Below are 24,023 nucleotides of genomic sequence, written 5' to 3' on the forward strand. Positions count from 1 at the left end.
ACATCACTTCATAACCCATTAAAATCAATGGCAAAAATATAAGCAAAAAAACAGAAATAAAGGATCTCCATAATTTTCCATATCATTTTCAAATAGCTGCTTCTGTTTACACGGTTTTTACTATAGAGAGGTATGTAATCACTGAAAATCAATACACAGCTTGATAAATGCCGTTTTTTTTTACACAGTGAAACCCAGAGGCATGTGTGGTGTATTTGGTTGCAGTTTTTTACACTGCATGATAAATAATCCCCCATATGTAGTGACTGTACCCGTGTGACTCTAAGAGCAATTGCATACGATGAAACTTATTGCCTGCAGGAAATCTGCCTTAATTGTGGATAACAAATCTCCTGATACCTTCCCATTCAGTAACCCTCAGATCACTGCATGTAACACACACTGCATGCGGTCATCTGGCTTAATCACAAGAAAACGTGGAAGCCATTTTCATGCAATTAGGGATCATACAGGTATGCGTTTTTACCTGTGCACCCCTGCGTTCTGGTTTCATGCGTTGAGCCGCAGGGGAGCGCAGGAATAGACGCACTGAATTCTTTTCAATGGGGCTGTACTCACACAGACGCATGTAAGCGCCGAACGCAGGAAACCTGCTGCGTCCCAACCTGCGTTCGGCACTTACATGCGTCTGTGTGAGTACAGCCCCATTGAAAAGAAACTTTTGTGCGACTCGCAGAATGGCTATGGAAGTAAGCCCGAACCCGTGGGTAATTGTAATTCATTAATTGATGGGAGTCGGTGACCCACTCCCAGAGCTGCTTCAGGGAGACACAAGGAGGTGAAAAACAGAACTTTAGATAGTCTTGATTTTTCTCAATACATTTCACGACAGATGTTTGCAGTGATTTCCATCAGCTTATATTAAAAGGGTTGTTCACCTTAAAATAACTTTCATTATGATGTAGAGAGTGATATTCGAGACAATTTGCAATTGGTTTTCATTTTATATTATTTGTGGCTTTTGAGTTATTTAGCTTTTTATTCAGCAGCTCTCCAGTTTGCAATTTCAGCTGCTTGCTAGGATCCAAGTAATCCCAGCAACCATGCATTGATTTAAATGAGAGACTGGAATATGAATAGGAGAGGGTCTGAATAGAAAGAGAGTAATAAAAACTAGCAGTAACAATATATGTGTAGCCTTTCAGAGCCTTTGTTGTTTCAATAGGGTCAGTGACCCCCCACTTGGAGTCAGAAGACAATTAATTAAAAAAAAAAAAAACTATAAAAAATAAATAATGAAGACCAATTGAAAAGTTGCTTAGAATTGTCCATTCTATAAAATACTAAAAGGTAACTTAAGCCGTGCTCTCCCCTGCCCGCATCTACTCCCTGTATCTACTACGTGTTTTTAAATCGCCAAATAAAGGTTGTGTTTTATCAAGACACTCACATTGAGGCAACTCCTTTTTTTGATCCGGTGATTGTGCGACTTTGATGTGCTTTGTATTCCTTCAGCTTATACCCTGTAACAAGTGTATTGCTCCCTTATCTTTCCCAACCCGATATCCCAAAATTTCTCATGTTGTTCACTGGTATTGCACTGCTTTTACAACTCACTCAGTTCTATCACATAGAGTACAGAGCAGGAACTGTTCCCAAATCAAAGTGTAAACTTAAGAATTCCAAATACCTCATCAGAATCTTTACCAAATGTAGAAAATAAATATTTCTTAGAAGAAAGCGATATCCATAAAAAAAGCCTTTCCTTTTTGATTTCATTATTCAGGGTAAAATATCTTCTTCTGCTGTGTGGCTATAAATCCTAGCTCAGCATTCGGCATCATGCCAGTTACCTGTGCAAAAAGGAGAGACTCTGTCCAACTTATTAGAAGAAATTAGCTCACCCGAGTATCTGTTATCCAGAAACCGGTTATCCAGAAAGCTCCGAAGTATGGAATGCCATCTCCCATAGACTACATTTTATCCAAATTTTTAAAATGATTTCCTTTTTCTCTGTGATAATAAAATAGTACTTTGTACCCGATCCAAACTATGATATAATTAATCCTTATTGGAAGAAAACAAGTAAATATTGGGTTTATATTAGTGATGTGCGGGGCGAGAATTTCTCAGCCCGCACCTGACCCTAACCCGCCCCCTCCAGAACTGCACCCGGCCCACTCCTGCCCTCTTTTTATAGACCTGCCCCGTTGTGAGGTCACAAAATCGGCAGGCAGTTGGAAGTCTATAAATTCCAGCTCCGGAAGCCAGCAGTAATAGGCCACGGGCGGGAGAGCAGGAGAAAAACTCGACCTGCACCGAAAATCTTGTGAAGGAGTCGGCCCGAACCCACCCGACCCGCGAGTTTCAGGCCGGCCCGCACATCACTAGTTTATATACATGATTTTCGAATAGATTTAAGGCATGAAGACCCAAATTACGTAAAGATCTGTTATCTAGAATACCCCAGGTCCCGAGCATTCTGGGTAACAGGTCCAATACCTGTACAACCAAATCCAAAGTGCATTTTAACCACCATTACAGACTACCAAACGATAGAGGATTGTTGTTAAAAAGTATAAAACGTAATATTACAAAAACACAGCGCACAAAAAAAAATCTACAAAATTGTTTTTTTTTTTATTAAACGAAAGAAAATCTGTTTTGTAGTTGAAATATGAAATAGAATATACAAAAACTTTACATTAGTCCTCTCAAGTGAATAAAACCCTATGCAGGTTAAGCTACCACTCTCTTTCCTCCATCTAGAGCAGAGCGGATTAATAGAATCTCCATGGCAGCACACTTACCTATGATAAACAGCATACAGAGAGGCCATGTTAAAAATCTAAACACAGGTCTTCTAGCAAACCCAAACTAGCGCACAGAGGAACTTATAAAAACAGGACGTTTAAAGATTGAAGTTAGTAAGAGGCAAGTGACGCTAATCAAGTTTACAACATTACAGATCACATTCTCATTGTCTATACAAATATAAATTGTATTCCATTAAAAAAAAAAATTCATTTGTGTGACAGTTGTGGAAAGCACACCAACGATCCTTGAGTTCCTCACTTGGTTTTATGAGACATTCAGTCCAAAAGGGGGGGGGGGGGGGGGAACCAAGAAAAAGAAAAAAAAAAATCTTGTCTTCTATATAAAGCTCAGTCAAGAGCATTATAGGTCTTTGGCATAACTCCGTTTCATCGTTAACACTTTCTTTTCCTTTTCATAAAAGAAAAAACAGGAAAAAAGGGCAGGTACATATTCATTTAATAAAACATTTAAAACTACACTATTTGTAAAATAGACGAGATTAACAGCTGTGTTTTTTTAATCAAAATATACATAAATGTTTCAGCAAAAGAAATGTCAAAATTCTCAGAAAAAAAAGTGAGAGACCATACACACTCTTTAGTTGCAACATTTAATTTATGCCGGACACTCATCTTTAATTTACCCTAGTATTAGCTGGTAGTCATATGAAATCGTTCAGTTCCGCTTCAATGGCTGCTGCCATCTCGTCAGCCTCAGAGCTGCTTCCCTCCTCATCTTCATTGCTTGACTCTTTACTGCTTACACTTTCAGCATCCTCCTCCTCTTCCTCCAGCTTTCGTTTGTGACCTCTGTTAAATGCAAGGCAGGAAATTAAGTTACACAACCACATCATGGGGAATTGCATGGCCAAATACATTTAATGGGGAACTATTGCGAAAATGAAAAATTTTATATAAGCTTCCTCATACTGAAATAAACTTTTTAAATATAATCAATAAAAAATTCTGCATTATTTTTGAAATAATGAAGTTTGTCTTCACTATCCCTCATCTGTTTCTCTTCATGCAGCAGTTGGGTGTCAGATAATCATTGACAAGTTAAGGTGGCCATACAAGGGCCGATAAAAGCTGCCGTTAGATTATTGGCCCGTGTATGGGGCCCCCCGACGGGCTTCCCCGATCGAGATCTGGCCAACAGTCGGCCACATCTCTATCGGAAGGGACAAAAAATCCCATCGGATCGCGGCCGCATCTGTTCGTTGATGCGGTCCCGCGATCCGACCACCCGTTCCCATTCGTTAGGATCCGATCGTTGGGCCCTAGGGCCCACGATCGGATCAGCCCGATATTGCCCACCTCAAGGTGGGCATATCGGAGAGGGATCCACTCGTTTGGCGACATCGCCAAACGAGCGGATCTCTCAGTGTATGGCCACCATTAGATCCAATGTATCTTATAGCGGGGGGGGGGGGCTTCCTTTCCTAGCAGATGTATTAGAGCTCACTCAAATAACTGATTCCAGTACTAACAAAAAAACTGCCTTTTGCACAAATTCTGCATGTAAAGAGACATGATGTCTGGTGATTTTAATAGAGTGAGCTCTAATATATCTTCTAGGCAAAAGGAACATAAAAAGACATATTGGATCTAACGGTCAATGATTATCTGACACCCAACTGCTGCATGAAAATGAAAAGAAACAGTTGCTGAGAGAGGAATGAAAACATGAACTTGATTATTTCAAAAAGACTACAGAATTTCTAATTGATTGTATTTAGAAAGTTTCTTATTTCAGCCTAATGAAGCTAATATTAAATTGTCATTTTTGCAATAGTTCCCCTTTTAAGATAAGGTTACCAGAGCAGTAAGACACAGTCCTATGACAGATTGGCATAATTATTTAAGCCTTTGAACACTTCAATCCCTCCTATTGTCCCAGCTAAGAGATATCTTTGATTTGGGCCTCCAATGCTTATACTTTCCCTCAGCTGTCAGTTATGCTATGATGCTGGGCTTGGCAGAGACAAGATATGTATGGTTTCCATTTGTAACAGTCCACTGGAACATTGTGGTGCTCACAAACCTAGTGGAAAGGAGGAATGTGCTGTGCAACCACAGGGCAAGAGTTACAAAGCCCACAAGTGTATGTAGTGCTCTTAAAATGTTAATAATTTGTTGCCAACTTTTCGTCAGGACCCCAGTAACTCGCAACACAGTTTCAAATATGGAAAAATGGCTTTAAAGGAATTGTTCAGTATAAAAATAAAAACTGTGTAAATAGACAGGCTGTGCAAAATAAAAAATGTTTCTGATATAGTTAGTTAGCCAAAAATGTAATGTATAAAGGCTGGAGTGATTTGATGTATAACATTTCAGTCAGGACTCTACTTCCTGCTTTTCAGCTCTCTTGGTTTACACTGACTGGTTACCGTGGTTACCAGGCAGTAACCAGAGACTTGAGGGGGGGGGCACATGGGTCATATCTGTTGCTTTTGAATCTGAGCTGAATGCGGAGGATCAATTACAAACTCACTGAACAGAAATGTACCATGTGGCCCCCCTTCAAGTCGCTGACTAACTCAGAGTTATAGAGCTGAAAAGCAGGAAGTTGATTCTGGCTGTTTTATTAGACATCTGTTCACTCCAGCCTTTATAGATTACATTTTTGGCTAACTAACTATATTAGAAACATTTTTTTATTTTGCACAGCCTATCTATTTACCCAGTTTTTATTTTCACACTGAACTGTTCCTTTAAGAGCAGATTCTTGCCATCTTTTCGTATCCTCAGAGGACATCTGTTCACTCCAGCCTTTATATATTACATTTTTGTCTAACTATATTAGAAACATTTTTTTATTTTGCACAGCCTATCTATTTACCCAGTTTTTATTTTCACACTGAACTATTCCTTTAATAGTCACCCAATAGTCTACCAAACTAAGACTGAGAACGGCTTTGAGGTGCAACTCCAGCAATAACATTTACAATTAAGAATAAGGTTTATTATGAAAAAGAGAAGTCAATTAAAAAAGAGCTTTTATAGTATTCTACAGCTGTGTATTAAGGTTTTCATTCATCCATGTCACGGTATAGATCTAGTAGAAGTAAATCTAGAACAACTGGACTTGCTGATTAATCATCGAAGAGGTTTCACTACTCGTTAGAGCAGCTATACCTGTGCTGTGTTAATTATCAATCTTCTTACAAGCGAATCCAGTAAACACTCATTGCCAAAATATTTCACACTCATTTATAATTATTAGAAAGAGATGGTTTGACTTATTAAGGTCCTTAAATCACATAACGAACATACTTTTGACTTAAGTACTGCTCTCCACAACCTCAGCACTTCTGCCTGCCCACTCCCTTATACTGCTGGCTCTCGGCTTCTGTTTTTATAGCCTCTTACTCGCCACACCCCTTTTGTGACATCATCGATGGGGCTGGTCAGTACAGGCCTATGAAAAGAGGGGAGGCAACGGTTGCGAGTCAAAAGAAACTCGACCTGCACATCGCTAGTATCCACATAATGACAGTTTTGGAAGTCTTTGCAACAATAGTGCCTTTTGTAAAAGCATTATGGCCATTGAGTCCAAAGAAGAATGAATCCAGTCCTTTCTGAAGCCATTGTTTTTGCCACAAACCAAAGTGCACACGTGGTCAGGAAGGGCTAATATTAGCCACTGATGCTGCTTTGAGAATGGTCAGCTTATGATATATGATAGGTCTATCCAGATTTCTTAAAGAAACCATAGCACTAAAGGAAACAAGGCCTGTAATCACAAAGTTATTATTTCACTATATAAAAGTACAGTGAAGTCCAAATAATTCCAAATTATATTCTGCTGCTTTACTTAAGTGAAAAAAAAACGGAATTTACATTAAATACTATATTTAATATTGGTTAATTTATTATTTTGGGATGCACAATCACAGCAATAGGCAGGAGCCATTTAGCTGAAGCTGTAAGACAGGCAAGCTTTGCATCATGCCAAAAACTTGTGTATGTGCTAACAAAGGAGGCCACATAGGTAAGAAGCAGGGCAATCAATCTGATGAATTTATTAACGTAGTAACTTAACTTTTTAATTCAATTCCCAAAACAGTGGGGTTTCTCATCAGGGCCACAGAAACATGCAGGCCCTGCTTCTTACCTATATGTTTATTGGCTGAGGATCGTACAGGTGACCCCTGCATGATTTATGGATTTATGCCCATGCACAGAATATGCAGTTATAGACAGGGAGGGGGTATGTGAGCAGGGCAGTGACATCCAGGAAGAGCAGAAAGCTATTGCTAAGCCTGAGACTTTATTTTAATTTGTAAAGGACTTTTATTATATATTTGTGTCTGGAAAACAGGTCCCTTTTAATCCAAATCAAACCCACACCTCAGAACACAAGCGCCACCCCCTTTAGGAGGTGGATATCCTCCAACCCAAACTACAACTCTCTGAACAGGTGTCTCTCAGTAGTGTGTTGGTCAGGTAGGTAGGTTGCTTGCATTTCAGTGTTGATTAATATCGAGTGATACAATCTCTTATCATCTGAGTAGTCTCACCAATACAAACCATGTCAGTAGGCCAAGAGCTTGCTATACAAGAATAGCGGTTATTTCTCTTAACATAAAAGCAATAGGAAATAAGTATAAAGGCGTTCCTCTGAATTATATGTCTAAACTGTGAACATGGCTGGCATCTAAATGTGCATTAATGCGCCAATGGTATTCTCTTGCTTTGTAATTAATAATACACCATTAGCCTTTTTTTCGTATAACAGTCTCCATCATGCAACACAGATTATAGTCTTAATGCTAATCTTTAGGGTTTTTTTCCAATGCAACAATGCTAAGCACATAAAATAAATATTGTATGAATACTACAAGTCATCATACTTTCTAACCGCATAAGAGACATTAATGGTTTCATTTTTTTCTCCGTTTACTGGACATGAAACATTCTCCAGGACTTTCCGAGGAGTCTTACAGAAAACTCCCAAATGCAAAACGTATGATGACATCAAATTAAATATTAACCATTGCACTTAACATTATGAATATTGAATACAATTTGGAGCTAACATAACCATAAATGGGATCTTTTAGGCAAGAGATTTACAAAGTTTTTAAAACGATTAGACAAAACGTTACGAGACGTATTGCATACGGGAAAAAGACCAATAGTTTAAAAAATCTGTTTATATTTCTGGGAGCAAGAGAGGTTATTTTACCTTGATTATTGAGTTCAAATTTATTGGCCCCAGTCTACCTAAAGAAATATTTTAAAAAACAAACTAAATAAGACAGAATATCAGGAAAGGCTCTAAGTCTTAGAAAATGGGAGGAGGGGATAAGATAGAAATGTTCAACTATATAAAGGAAAATAAAGGACCAGTAACAACAAAAACAGAAATCTTGCATTTTAATTGACATATAAATTCATTTGATAATACTTCTATAAAAAAAAGCTTCATCTCAAGCAGGAGTCCTAGTTTTTAATGCTGTGTGTTATCAAACCTCTTTTATAATTAAGTGAGCCTTACATATTCAAGAACAGCCCCCAAATGCTCTACTTTACCTGTGTTCGGTTATAAACCAATGCCATCTTATCTAGAAATGATGCAGAATTTCTGAATCAGTGTTAAGTGAAAATGATGTAGGGCATTATGTTTGCTTCAGAAAGACTACTATAGTTTATATAAACAAGCTGCTAAGAGGGCAGCCATTCAAGCTGGGAAAAAAGGAGAAATGGCACAGGTTACATTGCACATAAGCTCTGTCCAATACAATGGTGTTTTTCCAGCTTAAATAGCTACCTTCATGGCTACACAGCAGCTTGTTTATATAAACTACACTAGTCTTTCTGAAGCAAACACACCACTTTTACCAGTGCATGCTAACAATATATATATATATATATATATATATATATATATATATATATATATATATATATATATATATATATATATATATATATATATATATATATATATATATATATATATTAATAACTTTCATTTTTGGCATTACTGTTCCTTTAAGCACTGGTGATGGCCAAGAATTTGTGGTAAAAAATGGATAGTGATTGTGGTCCATCATGTTCTCTGGTGGGGTTTGGGTACAGCCTTGCCCGAGGCCATTCTGGTATATTTAGTTCTTACAAATCCAGCTTGGATGTCGGTGATCAGTGGCAGGTGCTAAAGTGCTGGCCCAGGAGCAGCACCTGCTCAAATATCACTGCCATTCAAGCCCAGAATGGAGGATTGAAATGCCACTGCCAACTCCAATCCTGCTGCACAGCTCTGCAAATCAAGGGGTACTACATGGGGTGGGGGTACAGAAAATGTGGAAGAAGTGCTGGAAATGAGAGGTTTTCATTAATTCTCAAACACAAGAAATAAATGAATTTCAAAGTTCAAATGTTATATGCTAGAAGGACAACAGTGAAACTCCTTCCAAGCTGGAGATGTAACTAGAAAGGACTGAAAGGAAAATTGTAACCTTATGATGGCTGCAAAGAGGCTGTGGGTCAGCGAGTCAGCTGGACTTTATACATTTTACATAACATGTTATATTATTTGTTGTAATAAAGCACCAGCATTTTAAATACATTCTCACTCATCGCACAAACATTAATCATTCACATGAATCCCTTTCAGTCTGGACCATACCAACCTTCCCTCCCACATAAAAACAAATGCAAACACCCCGGGTGACATTCATTGTACTGCTGAAGGCAAAGGAATGTGCACTGATCAATCCACTTTGTTTTGTAAGCCTGCTGAAGGCAACTCTAACAAAAATGGTAAGAACATGGACTCCACAAACTCCATGTTGGTGGTACACTGGAAGCATCCATTAGTGATTTAGAACAAATTTAAGGGAGAATGCACAGTTGATGAATGGGATGTACCTTAAAGGGGTGGTTCACCTTTAAGTTAACCTTTAGTATGATACATAGTGGTTATTTTTAAGCAATTTTTCAATTGGTTTTAATTTTTTTTCCTTATAGTTTGAGTTATTTGCCTTCTTCTTCTGACTCTTTCCAGCTTTCAAGTGGAAGTCACTGACCCCATCAACAAACAAATGCTCTGTAAGGCTGCAAATGTATTGTTATTGCTACTTTATTCCTCATCTTTCTATTCAGGCCTCTCCTATTAATATTCCAGTCTCTTATTCAAATCAGTGCATGGTTGCTAGTGTAATTTGGACCCTAGCAACCAGACTGCAAAAATTACAAACTGGAGGGCTGCTGAATAAAATGTTAAATAAGTCAAAAACAACAAATTGTCTCTGAATATCACTCATATAATCAGCATACTTAAGGTTAATTTAAGCCCTTAAAAAAAATCCATTTAAACATTCTATTTTTACAATTTATTTTTAAATTTGAGATAAAAATGATATAAATATATCGTTTTGAATAATTCCATGATGTGATCTCTCAACCTAACATCTTTTTGTCACTCACTCAAATGTGCTGTATGCCAGTAGCCCATTGCCAACTGTCAACTGGAACCAGACAAAACAAGATGGTGTAGAATGCTATAAAAGTTGATAAAGTGCTGTTTTTTGTTTTCATCTGTCTACATCTGAAAAGCAATTTTTTTAATGAGAAGCAAATCTGTCCATCTTTATCTTGCTGGATTGAAATAGAACATGCAGTGCCCCCCAAGTTTCTGGGTGTGTAATGAACCCCCACCCCCTTATGCTGTCCCTCTACTGCACAGCCAGGAGAAATAGTGGGCAGTGCAGAGTGAAATATAATCCTCTCTACAGATACATTTTTGGTTTTAAATCCTGCCCAGAGAAACTTGTTTTTTTTAACCAGTGACAGCATTCAATTAAAATGCCATATGGGCTGAAAAGTAAACATGTATGTAATTGATGTTACCTTATATTTCATCACAGAAACAATTTTAGAGCAATAAATCTGACACAGAGCCACATTGGAAAACAGAAATCAGACCTTTACTCACACACTCAATGCCTGATTTATATCCGATAAAACCCTGCAGAATTCAATGGCGCCAACACAGCATTGGAAGAGATTATTTATGCTCAAAGGTGCAGCACACAACACAAATGTTGTGATCAGAATGAAAGGAAATCATGGAAGATTTAGTACTGGCGAGACAAGTATTGGGGTGGGAAATCAAATTGTAACTTGTGCTTTTTGCTGCCTAAATAAGTGCCTTAAATGTTTCACATTATGTTTTGGGCTTCTGTATGAGCCCAAGGCAACCACAGCCCTTTAGCAGGGAAGATCTGTGTCTCCAAAGATGCCCCAGTAGCTCCCCAACTTCTTTTCTGCTGATTCATGCTCTGTGCTGCTGTCACTTACTGAGCTTAGGGACCAACACACACTATGCAGTACACATATAATAGAAATGTCACAATACAAGGCTGATTAGTAATTAATACAGATAATTACTACATGGCAGTACAGAAACCACTGCAATTAGCATCAGAATTTAATAATCAGCCCTGTAGCATCAGCTTATAATACAGGCCAACCTCATTTTCTAATTTAGTATTTGTGACGACCCTTAAGCTTAGCTTCTCAACAGCTGCTCAGAGCCCACTGAGCATGTGAGTGTCACAGACACTTTCCAAGATGGTGACCCACTGTGACAAGTTTGAAGTCCTGGATCATTGCTGATATTGAGAAGCTGAAACTTTAGGCTGGTGCAATAAGTTCAGTATATAAAATATGGCATTTTTAGTCATTCATTTTTAGGGTTTAGTTCTCATTTAAGCATGAATCACCTAAAATGGCATTCGTGCTCTGTAACGAATACATGCTAAACAGATATCATACAACTGTATTGCCATTATCTGACAGATCTGGCAAACATCTATAGGATTCTCTGCCTGACAGCAACTTAAACTAGGTGAAATTTAAAATATTAGTACAGATATGGGACCTGGAGTACAGAATGCTCAGGACTTGGGGGTTTGAGGATAAGGGATCTTTTCATATTTTCGATCTCCTTACCTTAAGTCTATTAAAAATGATTTAAACATTAAATAAACTCAATTGGATTGTTTTGCCACCAATATGGATTAATGAAGCTTAGTTACCGTCAAGTACCAGGTTTTGCTATTACAGAGAAAAAGGAAATGATTTTTAGAAATGTAAATTATTTGATTAAAACAGAGTGTATATACGAGATGGCCTTCCAGGAATTTGGAGCTTTCTGGATAATAGGTTTTCAGATTCAACACCTGTCCTTTCATTGCGCCACTTTACTTATATATACTTTAAAGCCTTTAGAGTGCTCCCACAACCCCCCTGTTTTGATATTGTATATTTAGCCAGGAGCTGTGGCATAGCTTCAGTGGTTGTAGCACCCCATACCCCCCCTTTAAACTAGTGGTGATCCTATGCTTTTAAAATTGGGCGTTTGTTTTGGGAATATCTCTCCTTTAAAAGCCTGATTGCTGGCTGGGGAGGATTTAGCCCTTAGTGAAAAAACAGCGTTCAACGGACATTGATTACAGGTAATGCTAAAATGCACATAAAATATAAAACAAGTTAGGGACCGCCATTCGGGGTTTACCTTGACGTGGTATGGTGGCTTATCAATTTTATGATCATAACTTTGTAACAAAATAACCCCTGTTTTGGGTACATATGCAATAGCATTTATTATACTTATATATACTTTAAAGCCTTTAGAGTGCTCCCACAACCCCCCTGTTTTGATATTGTATGTATATATATATATATATGTATATATATATATATATATATATATATATATATATGTGTATATATGTATGTATGTATGTATGTATGTATGTATGTATGTATGTATGTATGTATGTATGTATATATATATATATATATATATATATATATATATATATATATATATATATATATACATGCCGAGACTCAAAGCCTCACAGCATGGCTTCTCACTATACAGTAAGTGTATATGTGTGCATATGAAAATTGCTCCTACCATTATACGAGTCTACCCTAAAATGAAGCATTCTTTGGGGGGTTGGTGGGGCTGAGATGGCATTTGAAATGAATAGAGACAAGTATAATTTAGTGAGATTCCTAGCAATACAACAGAAATGCAATCTTTCCTAGATAACAACTAGATCCATAACCATGACATAACCTGCAGTGTGCAGAAATAAATATTCTCCACTGTTCATGTTTATGCACAAGAATGTAATCTAACTAGACCAAAGCAGTATGCACTGTAGTTGTAGGTTTTACAGACTGAAGCTGGCCATAGATATAAAATTTTTTAAAAAGATCCAATCGTTATCGTGAGACCACAATTATCTCAAAATGATCGTTTAAATGTACGATGTGTCCATCAACTAAAAAGACCATTTCAGGCGATATTGCCGTCAAAACTGAAGAGTAGCTGCCTGCTTGGCCCTGAAAACATAGATAGATTGCACTGGGACTAATAGAGATTATTAAACATGGCCGATCAATTTTCTGACAGATGTCGTCCGAAAAATAGTAAGATGTACAATCGTTCGATTCACACTAACCGCACAATAATTTGACGGATTGGTTGGACTGCACTGCAATCGGTCATTCACCAAAGAAGAATCGCCGCGTCTATGGGGACCTCGAGAAAAGTAGCAAATGCCAAGAGCATGTGTGTATTTGTAGAGCGTTAAATCACAAAATGATTGTTCTGATATCTGATTGTACACAGAGCACTTTTTATTTGCCTTCTCACTACAAGTACTCAAGGCGTGTTTATCACTGGAATAAGTGTCATCAACTTGATAAACAATGTTCCACGCACTTCATTTATTCTGAGCAGCAAAGGTATCAATCATCTTTATCAGATTCAGACTGTTTTTTTTATACGCATCAACTAGATGATTTACTTGGTGTCACTCTCTTGCAATATTCGGCATTTGGAAAAAAAAACATCAGGAGGAGGCATAACACAAATGTCTCTAAAGTGTTTTAAATCTGGCTGTGAGTGTTGCTTTATTTGTTGCTTGTGAGCAACAAATGAAGGACTGGACAAATTCCCAGCACTTTATTTTGTAGAATTCCCTTGTGGCTGTGAACACACGTAGTACAGTAAAGTTGGAACGTAGAGAGAAAAAAATAAAACAAAAAACTTTTGCTCTGCAAAACATGTGCACAAGCCCAGGGCAGCAGCACATATGTTATGAAAAGAAAAAAAACATGGCAGCACAGCACTCACTAGACTACTATCCCCGGATCTGATGTAAGCGACCATTATCATTTGGGTCACGGGTTACAATGAATAGCAACCCCCCTCTTGTTCTTATGGAATCTATGGCAGGAGGCTGCATAACAGTGACCTAGCTATGCAATCTCACCTAAATGAAACAATAGAATAAACCTTTTTAATCAGAAAATACAGTGCATATATATTACATATACATAATTGTAACTTACCGTGGCCTTGTGCCCGACAGACTTTTTTCACTTGATGAAGAGGACGGAGTCTCTGTCCTTTCTTCTGGGTTTTTTAATTTGTCCCCTTGTGCTGCACTCTGTGATTTCTTTACCTTAACGGTCTTCTTTTTTTCACTGTCACTGTCATCGCTACCTTCTCCTAAAATGTCATCAACCTGGCAAAGTACAAAGGCAAAAAATTACTATTTTTTTTGTTTTGCAAAACAAAACTGCTAAATTACTTAAAGGAAAACTATACCCTCAAAATTAATAGTTAAGCAACAGATTAGATTACTCAATGGCTACTTTCTATGCGTGACTGTTTTTCTAATCTTGAAGTGTAAGTCTAATTTTTCACCTTTGTAAAGCAGCTCTGGGAGTTGGGGGGGGGGGTCGCCGACTCTCTAAACTGCTCTAAATCGATATATTAGTTGATACATTTCTATCTTTGTCCCTGCTGAGCAGAATTTCTGAGTTTAATTAAATGCAGCTGTTAGAATAGATACAATAGTTGCTAACTAAATGTTGCAAATTGTAACAGTTCAGAATCTGCATTTGAATTATTAAACTGCCAGACTCAAACACCAGAGATAGGGACGACAAAAAAAAAAAAAAAAGAAAGCAATTGAAAAAAAAGTCTTTATTTCTGGAGAAAAATCGGAAAACAACTCAACTGAAAAAGTGTTTGGAAGGTGAACAAGAGTTTTAAGAAGAGATTTATTAAGAAAAGTGTTTAAAAGTTTAATATAATATATAAACTCATTGTTGTTGCATAAAACTGTGCAAAAGATTAAAAGGATAAAATAGTTTGTGCAGTTTCTGGTGCTTTCTAAAATATAGGGTAGAATGACAATATCATTTTAAGTCTAAAGGTGGTCATACGTGGGCTGTCAGAAGGGCCTACCTGAGCGTTATTGTCGGAAAATGGAATCTTTGATCCGACAGCTGGCCTAGTCCAAACAAACTTATCAGCCAGATATTGCCCACCTCAAGGTAGACATATTGGTTAAAGATATACACTAGTTTGCCAACTTCTCCAAACTTAACATGATGTCTGGTAATTTTAAGAGTTAGCTCTAATACATCTTCTAGACAAAAGGAGCCCCCCCTGTAAGATATACTGGATCTAACAGTCAATGATTATCCGACACCCAACTGCTGCAAGAAGAGAGAATGATGAATGATGATGCTGAGAGAGGAACAGTAAACATGAACTTAATTATTTCAGAAACGGTATAGAATTTTTAATTGATTATATTTAGAAAGTTTCTTATTTCAGTACGCTGAAGCCAATATAAAATTAAAATGTTCGTGATAGTTCCCCTTTAACAGGTGAATTGAATGTGTTGGTGCTAAATGATACAACCAAATAGAAATAGCCAAAACTTTAATTGAATGTTTTGGGCGCTGGTATTTCATGATATTTCATTTATGGTTTTGGAACAAAGTTTTTTGTTTTGTTGTGCTTCAGGCTGCAATGTAAACAGCTATAGGGCTGCTAGAGTCACTAACCTAAGAAACCAGGCTGTGGTTTGTACATCAAGTAATCACTATTAGAAATAGAACCTCACAATGAATGTCTCCCCTGAATGGGGCTAGGGTTGGAAGATATTTAAAGAGGCAGTAGACACCCTTATTCAACAAGAGTTCAATAATAGAGTTTTGTGTTAAAAAAATAATAAATAAATAAAAATAAATAAATCTCTTTTATTAAGCAGGACAAACAGAAACTGAAGCCACTCCTAAAGCTGGCCAAACATCTTAAGATCCTAGGGCCAATAACTTGCTAACTAATGACACGCAGCTTATGATTCCACATGAGGTGGTGTGCCACCTACAGATAGGGTTGCCACCTGTCTGGTTTTGACCCCGACAGCCCGGTTTTTTGAAGGGCTGTCTGGGTCAAAACTGCCTGCCTGGTTTTCCAAATTTGGAAAACTGGACAACATTCAGAGATCGAAGTGGCGATCACCACGTCATAGCCCCGCCCCCAAAGTCACATCCCTCCCCGCTACATCACAGGCCTGCCTTCCTGCCTGGAGTTAGTCGGGAGGAAATGCCAATCCTATCTATGGTTTAACAGAACCATCAAGTCATTTTGAGCTACAAACATGCCAATCACAAATATGAGGACATTCAGATTCATGGTCTAGTTTAGAATCACCACCACTGAGGAATCTAAATTATATTATAATTTTAACATAAACTGGAGGTATACTGGAGAAATGGCCCAAAGTATGAAACAAGTTGAACAGTATTACCTACTGGAACCTACTTTTCAACAATACAGTACAAAGCAGTGTGACTCAACAACATTACTAAAAACCAGAACAGAAATGATTATCATACAGATGATCAACAACGATGACACTGCTGAGCAAAGGGGAACAGGGGCATCAGGCAAACTAGATGTAAACAAAACTGCCAAGGCTGCAATGTTTAAATCTGCTGTTATTATGAATAAATAATACTGACAAACAGCAAATTCATTTTCACTGAAGTAAGGGGTTCTGACTTGGTTTTCTTGCTAGGATCCATTAATTATACATAACCCACAAATACTTGTGTTCAGGAAGTCCAGTTCTAATGCTGATGTGACCAATAATTAACAGCATGAGCTGGGTGGTTATAAATTATTAGGAGGCATCACAGTACTGATTGAAATAGCAATATCATCCAAATAATTTTATAAAAAATAAACTGCAGGCGCCACCAATGGATTAGACAATCCGTTCATATTTTAAAAGGAATATCCAACATTTACGGTCATGAATTTCTTTATAAATGATGTGTTCATTAACAGAACAACGATGCACTTGTATTACTCTGAACAGAAATAGAAATATATGAATTATGTCCCAAAACGGATGCAAAGAATATGAAAAGCAAAAGCATGCCATTTTCAAGTATTTAGTAATTATTTTCAATTCCTGTAATTAGTAGCTTTATGGATAACAGGTTTCCAGAAAAGGGATCCCTTACATAAACACTTTATTTATGTTAATAGTTAGTTAATAGTTCTGCTCCCACGGGATTCTGTGCTGAAATCCATTTTTCAAAACAGCAAATAGATTGGTTTATATTTAATTTTGAAGTCAGATATCTGGCTAGACATGTTGTCAGTTTCCCAGGTACCCCTTGTCATGTGTACTGCAAGTTTGAGTGATTACATCCCCACCTCCCCCCAGCAGCCTATCAGCAGAACAATGGTAAGGTAACCAGATAACAACAGCTCCTTGGTATATATGAGAATAGCAATCAACAGTAAAAATCCAGGTCCCACTGTGACCCCTACAAATACACCAAGTAGGAGAAACAATAGCATGTCAGAAAGCAGTTCCATCATGAAGTGCTGGCTCTTTCTGAAAGCACATGACCTGAGATGGCTGCCTACACACCAATATTACAAGTAAAAAAAAATACACTTGGTTTGAAAAAAGTTATGGTACATATTATTTGCAGTGCAAACAATGTAATTTAGTAATAAAAACGACACCATAATCCCTTTAATAGTTCCTGTTGGGTGTGTTCTTGTAAATTTTATTTCACCTGCACCCAGGCAAAGTTGATAAATTTATATTGGAACTGTTCCAACTAGCTGCTATGTAAAACCCCCCCCCCCCCCCAAAAAAACAAAACACAACCTCTTAACATGTTGAAAATCAGAAAGAGGTACAAAAGTGGGACAATATTTTTTTGATCACCCGCCTAAATACCATGTCCATTTTACAAAATTGGCAGGTTATGGAAAGTCTGAACACATTTCTGGAGGTTTTAGGGTCATGATTTTTGTGTTATTACGGTTTTGCTAATGAAGGTGAAATTGCCCTTTAAGCTGCAAGTCTCGTTTCTCCCAAGATACCCAATAGTTACAAATGTATCTAACTAATGGTGCCGAGTATTCTGGGGTCTCTGCTAAAAAGCCTATTTTTTAACATTTTATAAACGTCATCTTTTTTTCTACTTTTCAAAGAGAAACTCAGGACATTTCAGTAAGAAACCAGGACTGTGGGCTGAGCTGTTAAAATCGGAACTGTCCCACCAAAAACTAAACATTGGGAGGTATGAAAAATGTATAAATTTATTTTTTACACAGACGTATATAATTCATGATGATTTCCCTCTGACAAAAGGCAGCACTTTTCTCAGGTACTTTATAGTCAAGGAAGTACCCAGTTAGTCTGATCTAAACAACAAACTTTTTAAGAGTTATTCACAGTTTATTTGGGCAGTATTAGAATTGAACTTAGGGAAGTCTCCATTAAGGATGATTATTTATTTTTTTTGTGTACAGTTAGTTCAATAACAAGGTTATGTTTTAAAATGAAACATGCTGTTTCTCTGTTATTGTGCTATTTTTAGGCAAATGTAGGCACGCAGAAGTACCCCACAGGTACATAAGCAGCACTCATTATTAACCACTCTATGCGTGGTCAAATGTTCTAAACTATACTGCTAGTGCAGAACTTGCCCCTGCTGTTTTCTTTTTGTGTAGGAACCATAGACATGAACCTATAAGAAAGGCTGACAAAAGTACCCAGAAACCATAATAATAAATTACATTAATACAACCAAAGGGTTGTTTTTTTTTTTTTTAAATTACATGGGAAAAATGGGGAATTAAGATCCAGAAAGCTAATTGCACAAAATCAGTCATATACACAAATCTATTTTTCCCATCATCAGAAATGTACCCAGCATGTTTCAGAGGGTCTTTCGATTAATGAAACCTTGCAAATTCACTATGTGCCGAAGCACCTAACACTAGCGTCAATTCGCTAGCGTTGCCCATTTTTGTTACTTCGCAAATTCACTAATGGACGCTGGCGTAACTTCGCACCCTTATGCCTGGCGAATTTGCGCAACTGACGCAACTACACAAATTCACTAACGCGCGCATTGTTCTGAACGATACCTTTTACGCTAGACTTCCTTCGCCACCTCAGACCAGGACAAGCGCAATAGAGTAGATAGGGATTTCTTAAAAAAAAAATTAAAAATTTTTCTAAGTCCCAAAAAACGCTGGCGGTTTTTTCTATATTATGGGTGATAGGCTGAAAAAGATAGAAAATTTTTTTGGGGCTCCCCTCCTTCCCCCCTACATTTCCTAACTCATGGCAACTTAACTATACAGTGGGCACATGTGTAGGGCAAAATAAAAATTTTATTTGATGTTTTGAAGGTTTCCCAGGCATTTGTAGTGCTGCTACATATTCCTCCATTGAAATTTAAATTTGGCGCCGTATGCAAATTAACCATCGCTAGCATAACTTCGCTTCGCTTAGTGAATCAACACTAGTGCAACTTCGCAACCTTACGCTACCCCTGAGTGCAACTTTGGATTTTAGTGAATTTGCAAAGCGCTGTCGAAACTACGCCTGGCGAAGTGCGGCGAAGTTACGCATGGCGCAACTACGAATCTTAGTGAAATACTATGTCTATAGCTCCATAGGCAACTTTTCTTAATTTCTGATGCAAATAGCAGCACTGCTCTCAACTTCTACAGTTAATCCTTCAGGTTACAGACTAAAAACCTATGAAAATATGAAATTATTATTTGGAACATTTGCCATGGACATGTTGTGTTAGTCCCATTATACAATATGTCATACACACTAACAAAAAATGTAAGGAAATTAGTACGAAGATGCTTAAAAAGAAATACAAAGAATTACAAATAATTATGTATGAAAATTTGTGGCATTTGTCCCATATATAACCCAATAGTGAGAAATCACTACTGGGACCTATTATTCAGAATGCTTGGAACCTGGAGTTTTCCCTGATAAGGAGTATTTCTGTAACTTGGATTTCCATACCTTAGCACAAAAATAAATACTCATGCATTTAGCATTTTATTTATACGAGTTAAAATCCATTAATCCCCACAGAAGAGTTTTCATCAAATTCAACACAACATCAGTTGCATAAATAAAGAATTAGCATAACTATCTCTCAAGTAATAGTTCTCAGCAGCAATGTTATAAAATATCCACATTCTGGGTTATACTAAAAGTCAAAGAGTTATTCAACCTCCATACCTCAAGTCTGCTAAAATATTATTTAAACATTAAACCCAATAGCTTTGTTTTGCCTCAATTATGGATTAACTATATCTTAGTTAGGATCAAGTACAAGGTACTGTTTTACAGTCATATGAAAAAGTTTGGGAACCCGTCTTAATTCTTTAGAGTTTTGTTCATCATTGGCTGAGCTTTCAAAGTAGCAACTTTCCTTATGGAAACAGTAGTATTTCAGCAGTGACTAGGTTAACATAAAATACCAAATAAGCATCATTACAAAATTAGACAGGTGCATACATTTGGGCACCCAACAGAGATATTACATCAATACTTTTGCAAATGTAACAGCCTCTAGACGCCTCCTATAGCCTTTGATGAGAGTCTAGATTATGGATGATAGTGGTATTTTTGACCATTCGTCCATACAAAATCTCTCCAGTTCAGTTAAATTTAATGGTTGCCAAGCATGGACAGCCTGCTTCAAATCATCCCATAGATATTCAAGTCGGGAGACAGTGCCGGCCATTCCAGAATATTGTACTTCTCCCTCTGCATAAATGCCTTGTAGATTTCGAAGTGTGTTTAGGGTCATTGTCTTGTTGGAATATCCAACCCCTACGTAACTTCAACTTTGTGAGTTGAACATTATCCTGAAGAATTTGTTGATATTGGGTTGAAATCATCCGACCCTCGACTTTAACAAGGGCCCCAGTCCCTGAACTATCCACACAACCCCACAGCATGATGGAACCTCCACCAAATTTGACATTAGGTAGAAGGTGTTTTTCTTGGAATGCGGTGTTCTTCTTCTGCCATGCAAAGCACTTTTTGTTATGACCAAATGACTCAATGCAGAAAGGGCTTCTTTCTCATCCCCCTGCCATACAGATGTTCTTTGTGCAACTTGCGAGTTGTAGAATGATATACAAATACACCATCTGCAGCAAGATGTTCTTGAAGGTCTTTGGAGGTGATCTTTGGGTTGTCTGTAACCATTCTCACAATCCTCCGCATATGCCGCTCCTGTATTTTTCTTCGCCTGCCAGAACAGGGTTTTACAGCAACTATGCCTGTGGCCTTCCATTTCCTGATTACATTCCTTACAGTTGAAACTGTTTAAACCTCTTTTTGTAGCCTTCCCCTAAATCATGATACTGAACAATCTTTGTTTTCAGATCTTTTGAGTGCTGCTTTGAGGATCCCATGCTGTCACTCTTCAGAGGAGAGTCAAATAAAATCACAACTAGTAATTGGCCAACTTATATACTGTTTCATGATTGGTCACACCTGCCTATAAAGTTCAAGGCTTGACAAGCTAATCCAGGGGTCCCCAACCTTTTTTTACCCATGAGCCACATTCAAAAATAAAAATAGTTGAGGAGCAACACAGGCATGCAAAAACTTCCAGGGGTGCCAAATAAGGGTTGTGATTGGCTATTAGTTAACCCCTAAGTGGACAGTAAGCCTACAGGAGACTCTGTTTGGCAGTACACATGATTTTTATGCAACCAAAACTTGCCTCCAAGCCTGAAATTCAAAAACAAGCACCTGCTTTGAGGCCACTGGGAGCAACATCCAAGGGGTTGGTGAGCAACATGTTGCTCGCGAGCTACTGGTTGGGGATCACCGAGCCAATCCAAACAATTTGGTGTTGCCAGTAATCAGTATTTAGCAATTACATGCATTCAAATTAGCAAAATTACAAGGGTACGCATATTTTTGCAGTTTTTCACATTTGATTTAATTTCATACAACTGAATACTGCTTCACTTAAAATCTTTGTTCAGAAAACACCACAGTACTCAGATGTTCCTGGGAAATGAAAGACATACCACTGTGATCTTTTTTGTTGAAAGTGGAGTAAATTATTATGCAGGCTGAGAGGGGTTCCCAAACTTTTTGAGTCTATGGGAGATGGTGATCCTGTAATTATGAGCTTTCTGGATACGTTTCCAGATAACAGATCCAATATCTCTACTATCTAAAATAAGTTGGAGTGTTTTCAAAATAAAATCCATACAGATCTGCACTATGACTTCCAGCATCTTATAGTGGCAGAAAACCAGAGGGGTATGCAGGCAGTTGCAATGCAAATACAGTAGGTTACTTCATGTTAGACAACCTTGATATACTCCACAATGACTTGAAATTAGGAGGCCACAGTGGCTAGTTTTATTAAACAAGTTTTATGGAAGTTTAAGCAGTAGCTGGTTGAATGATTCTGCCATCAATGTTAGGAATCAATGCAATATCCAACTTTATGAACTCAAGGAACATTATACAATCCTGACAAGACTCATAATATTGAGTTACTGCTAAATAAAGGCATAGGTATACCATTGCCTACAGTATATACCACGCAAACCTTGACAAGATGATCTTTCTTCTTAAAAACCATATGGATTGTTGTCATCATCTCTTGGGTGACGAGAGCTCAGAACTGCTGGTAGCATTTCATATTAAGCTTCATAAAACATTCATTGTCAAGTTTGCTTCTTTTCAAATGTTATGCAAAAAGGAATAATACAGTACATGGGTTTGTGAGCTCTTTAATGGAAAGCTATCAATTATGCATAACCCAAGGAAGTTTTTCAGCTCTTCATTATATTCTAATCTGGTTTTATACTTTTATTTTTAATCCAAACTTAAAGAAGTTTTGCAGCTTCAGTTAACGAAAAGAAGACCCCACAGAAGGGTTAAAGTTGCCAAACCTTCAACAATTGTGAACTAGCAGTGCAAGGCAACCGATGAACAGTCAACAAGTAAACCAACCTTTAAAGCAAGATGGTGAAAAGTCATGTTATACATAGGGTTGGGTTCTAGAAGGCCCTCAGGATTCATCTGAATAGGTTAAACAAGACCATGTTAAAAGCTCACAAACAGAAGCTGTAAAATTATAAATGTTCAAAAAATCGAACCCTCTCAAACACGGACTTGCTTGACGGATTCAGATACACCCTCCATTAACGTAAATGGAATCAACAGGTTTCAGTTGACCAAGTTATACATTCAAATTAATGATTTATTTTTTTTGCTTAATCTTAAAAACCTGCATTTAAAAAACAAATTAATAGATTCAAAGTAATTTTTTGCCTTAAATAATAATAAAATGCATTCTTGAATTGTGTATATAAAGAATGTACTATATGCGAAGCTTGAGGACAGTCCATAAAGCTCCAGAGGATTATTCCACTTGATATTGATCTACAAAAAACAACCATTTGTTTGGTGACCTGTTGAAACAATTGCAATGGTGGCCAGTCAATGTATGCCCCTGTACACCATGTGCATCTAAAACTGATCTGGCTGTGATCCAACCACAAAATTAACACAGATTATTGTATAGGCAAAAAAGTAATCACACTCAGTCCCTATATAATTGGAGAACAATGGCAGTGGAACCCTCTGCTCAACTTTGAAAACAGCAAAATAGCGTGATCATATAAAAATGTGTTTAATGCACTCACATCAAAGTGAATGAATAAAATACTCTAAGCAACCAATAACCCCTTCAGCCTCAACATGTTTCATGCTCCAACAGTGGCGAAAATTCACCAGCGACGGCTTCGCAGGCAGCGCAACACTTCGCCAGACGAAAATTTGCTCAGATAACGCTAATTCACTAACATGCGAAGTTGCGTCCAGGGCGACGAACGCTGGCGAAGTTGCGCTAGCGTTAATTCGGCAAGCAGAAATAAGTTGCGCCAGCGTTGGCTAATTTGCATACGGCGGGAAGTTAAATTTCAATGGACGTATATGTTGCAGCCCATACATAACACTACACAAGCCAGGGAAACTTAAAAGAAAACAGAGTTGTTATATTGCCATACACGTGCCCACT

At 37.6% G+C, this 24,023-nt stretch overlaps 1 protein-coding gene across 1 annotated transcript in view; it reads right to left on the reverse strand.

The window, feature by feature from the left end:
• Window positions 1–2,580: 2,580 nt before the first annotated feature.
• ctdp1.L (CTD phosphatase subunit 1 L homeolog) overlaps window positions 2,581–24,023 on the reverse strand; it is a 51,037-nt gene continuing 29,594 nt past the window's right edge. Inside the window, exons 12-13 of the mRNA XM_041566344.1 lie at window positions 14,160–14,335; window positions 2,581–3,587 (exon numbers count right to left, since the gene is read on the reverse strand). Coding sequence (XP_041422278.1) covers window positions 3,440–3,587; window positions 14,160–14,335 — 324 coding nt within the window. The 3' untranslated portion in view covers window positions 2,581–3,439. The remainder of the gene's footprint in view (window positions 3,588–14,159; window positions 14,336–24,023) is intronic.

The sequence above is a fragment of the Xenopus laevis genome, chromosome 6L (assembly GCF_017654675.1).
Source record: "Xenopus laevis strain J_2021 chromosome 6L, Xenopus_laevis_v10.1, whole genome shotgun sequence".
Lineage (NCBI taxonomy): Eukaryota > Metazoa > Chordata > Amphibia > Anura > Pipidae > Xenopus > Xenopus laevis.